This window comes from Kogia breviceps, chromosome 14, assembly GCF_026419965.1.
Source record: "Kogia breviceps isolate mKogBre1 chromosome 14, mKogBre1 haplotype 1, whole genome shotgun sequence".
NCBI lineage: Eukaryota > Metazoa > Chordata > Mammalia > Artiodactyla > Physeteridae > Kogia > Kogia breviceps.
In genome coordinates this window covers 520,617-523,814 of record NC_081323.1, presented here as the reverse complement: position 1 = coordinate 523,814, position 3,198 = coordinate 520,617, and the positions used below count along the sequence as shown (strand labels likewise).

General features: G+C 71.1%; 1 protein-coding gene across 1 annotated transcript; it reads left to right on the top strand.

Annotated features, from left to right (window-relative positions):
- Positions 1 to 253: 253 nt before the first annotated feature.
- TNFRSF6B (TNF receptor superfamily member 6b) lies at positions 254 to 1,864 on the top strand. The gene is made up of 3 exons (XM_059036571.2): positions 254 to 734; positions 825 to 1,028; positions 1,446 to 1,864. Exons 1-3 carry the CDS (start codon positions 338 to 340, stop codon positions 1,739 to 1,741), a joined length of 897 nt encoding a protein of 298 aa, XP_058892554.1. The 5' UTR covers positions 254 to 337; the 3' UTR covers positions 1,742 to 1,864.
- Positions 1,865 to 3,198: the final 1,334 nt, after the last annotated feature.

Genomic DNA, 3,198 nt, shown 5'->3' with positions numbered 1-3,198 from the left:
GCGGTCTGTGTGGCCCGGCCTCGGTGGTGGGGTGGGGGAGCCTGGAAGGAAGGAGGTGCCTGGGCAGCCTCGCTCGCACCTGGTTTGTTCAGAGCGGGAGCCGCTACCCCCTCCACGCGCCGGTTGCCGGGCCTGGTAACGGGGTCAGGAGCTGCCCGTGGTGCTGGTGGCCCGCGCGGGACCGCCCTGGCACTGGGCTCTGCGGAGGGAGGGGTCAAAGCCTGGGCCCCCAGGTGGCCGACCGCTCCCCTCGGGCGGGGCGGGGCGCCGCGGGGGCGTGGCCAAGCCAGCCCTTATAGGACGCGGCCCGGGAGGCAGCTGCCACTCCAGCGAGACCATGAGGCCCCTTCTGTGGCCGCTGCCGGCCGTGCTGCTGGCGCTTGTGGCGCGGGGGACGGCGGCGGGCGCGCCCACCTACCCGAGGCGGGACGCGGAGACGGGGGAGTGGCTAGCGTGCGACAAGTGCCCCCCGGGCACCTTCGTGCAGCGATCTTGCGGCCGGGACAACCCCACGACGTGCGGCGTGTGCCCGCCGCGCCACTACACGCAGTTCTGGAACTACTTGGAGCGCTGCCGCTACTGCAACGTCATCTGCGGGGAGCACGAGGAGGAGGCGCGGCCGTGCGGGGCGACCCACAACCGCGCCTGCCGCTGTCGCCCTGGCTTCTTCGCGCACGCCGGTTTCTGCCTGGAGCACGCGCCCTGCCCGCCCGGCGCAGGCGTGGTCGCCCCCGGTGGGTGCAGGGCGGGGCCGCGGCGCCGGGCTCTCCGCCGAACGGAGCCAACCCGGCTCTCCTGACGCCGGCCTCCCCGTTCGTCCTCAGGCTCCCCCAGCCAGAACACGCAGTGCCAACCGTGCTCCCCGGGCACTTTCTCCGCCAGCAGCTCGAGCTCGGAGCGGTGCCAGCCCCACCGCAACTGCACGGCCCTGGGCCTGGCCGTCAACGTGCCGGGCTCCCCGTTCCACGATGCCCTGTGCACCAAATGCACGGGCTTCCCGCTCGGCTCGCTGGAGCCGGGGGCACCGGGTGAGCGGGGCGTGGGGCGCGGAGGCCTCCGTGGGCCCCTGGGAAGGGCTTCCGGAAGCGCGGCGGGGGCAGCCTAGGGGTTGCACTTGGCTGAGGGCGTCAGCGCTGCCGGGTGATGCCGTTTCCCGCCGACGTTGGGAAACAGGCTCTGAAGGCTTAAACGGCTTGCGGGAGGGCACGGCAGCGAACGTGGCGGGTCCCCTTCCCGTCGCATCCCACTCCCGGCATCGGCCCACCAGCCCCGCCTCCTTGCCGGCCGAGTTTCCCGCGGTCGCCCCGGACCCTCCAGCACGGCTCCCGCCTCACCCACTCGTTAGCGCGCGGGGAGCCCTCGGTCCTGGCCCCCTGGGGCGCGGAGGGACGCGCACGGCGCGCTGGCAGTTAATCGGGGACCCCCTCGCCCTTCCCTCCCGGCAGGGACCGAGGAGTGCCAGCGCGCCGTGGTCGACTTCGTGGCTTTCCAGGACATCTCTCCCAGGAAGCTCCAGCGGCTGCAGCAGGCGCTCGCGGGCCCCGGGGCGCAGGGTCCGCCGCAGCCGCCGCCGCAAAGGGAGGACCGCGCGGCGATGCGGCGGAGGCTGTGGCGGCAGCTCACGGAACTCCGAGAGGCGCAGCCCGGGACGCTGGGGGCGCGGCTGCTGCGGGCGCTGCGCGCGGCCAGGCTGTCCGGGCTGGAGCGCAGCGTCCGCGAGCGTTTCTTCCGCACGCGCTGAGCACCCTCCCCGTTATTTATTCGCTCCCGGCCCGAGCCCCCGCGTGGGCGGCCCCCAGGGTCGCACCTAAGGAGGCTCTGGACCCGGCCCCTGTAGCGTTAAATTTATTTTTCATCAAGCCGATTGGGAAACGAGTGTGGTGTCTGGCCGGCGCGCGCTGGGCACAGCTGACGGGGGACACACCTGGGCAGGCTGCCTGGGCGCGGCCTGCTGCCTCCCCCCGCCTGGGCCGGACCCTCGATGGGGGGAGGGTCGTGGGAGACGGGGACAGCGGGGGGCAGCCGTGCCCGGGCCTCACCGCGTGACCCTCCCCGCCCCAGCTGCGCTCTCGGTGGTTAGGATGGTGTGGGGGAGGGTTGCCCAGTGCCCGGGCTCTCACCGTGGAACAGAAGCCAGCCCGTGCGCCCTGGGGCACCAGGAGAAGCGTCCGCAAGTTGCCCCTCCTTTGGGCTCCACCCTCCAAGCAGCAGGGGATTTCCCAGCAAGGGACCAGCCAAGACCTCCCGGTAGGACAGCGTGTCTTACTCGCTTTCTGGGAAACGTCGCTTTTCCCTTCTGGGGCAGGTTTGGATGAGGGCTTGACTCATCAACCCAGGGGCAGGCCCCTTGCCTGACCCCCAGGAAGGGCCCCAGGGGAGGCAGGGTCACAGCCCCCCACTCCCCCATGACTCACATCACCTGCAGCTGGTCCCCATCCCCAGCCTTGACTCATCCCTTTCCCAGCATCTCCTCCTGGGCCCCATCACGGAGAGCAGCTGGGGCTGTGACCCTCAGACACGAAGCCACCAGGCCTCTGGAGGAACGGTGGACAGGAGCCACTCCAACTGTCTTCATTTCACCCACGGCTAGGCTCATGGGGGGTTGGCAGCTCCTGCAGAGGCCGTGTGGGAGGGCCTCTGCTCCTGGACACAGGCCTGGAAAGGGATTTCTAGATGGCTCGCCCCAGCCCTGAGGAGGACCCCGCCCTTCACCACCAGCTGGAAGCCCAGGCCCAGCACACCACCACCCCAACCCCCGAGGTGGTAACTGTGGTCATCCTAGGTGGGTGGCAGGCAGGCTTGAGTGGGGCGGGCGGCGGGGCCGGGGAGGCCCACTCCCAGCGCAACCTCCCAGCTTTACCGTCCTTGCTGGAGATCAAAACAAGGTGGCTGGGCCAGTGGAGGGGGCACACAGCCTCCCAGGCAGGTTTCCCCTGCCCCGTCCTGAGGCTGCTCCGGGACCGGGACGGAGGCAAGCCCAGGTCTTCCTCAAGGTGACACCAACCCGCCAGCCCACCTCCAGGAGCAGAGGGGACAGAGGCTGAGGACAGCCACAGCCCCCCAGCCCCCTCTGTGGGCACGACGCATGGAGCAGCCCTGGGCACTGTGAAGGGCCCCACACCTCTGGAGAAACCCAGCTCCAAGCAGCTGCCCCACAAGGCCCCACGAGGGTCCAGGCCGGCAGGCCTGCTGGAGCAG

What these genes read in the sequence shown, in the direction of transcription:
- TNFRSF6B (XM_059036571.2), top strand. Translation starts at nt 338, where the DNA reads ATGAGGCCCCTTCTGTGGCCGCTGCCGGCCGTGCTGCTGGCGCTTGTG. An exon ending in CGCAGGCGTGGTCGCCCCCG is followed by an intron (nt 735 to 824) that starts GTGGGTGCAGGG and finishes GTTCGTCCTCAG; the next exon opens with GCTCCCCCAGCCAGAACACG. An exon ending in GCTGGAGCCGGGGGCACCGG is followed by an intron (nt 1,029 to 1,445) that starts GTGAGCGGGGCG and finishes CCCTCCCGGCAG; the next exon opens with GGACCGAGGAGTGCCAGCGC.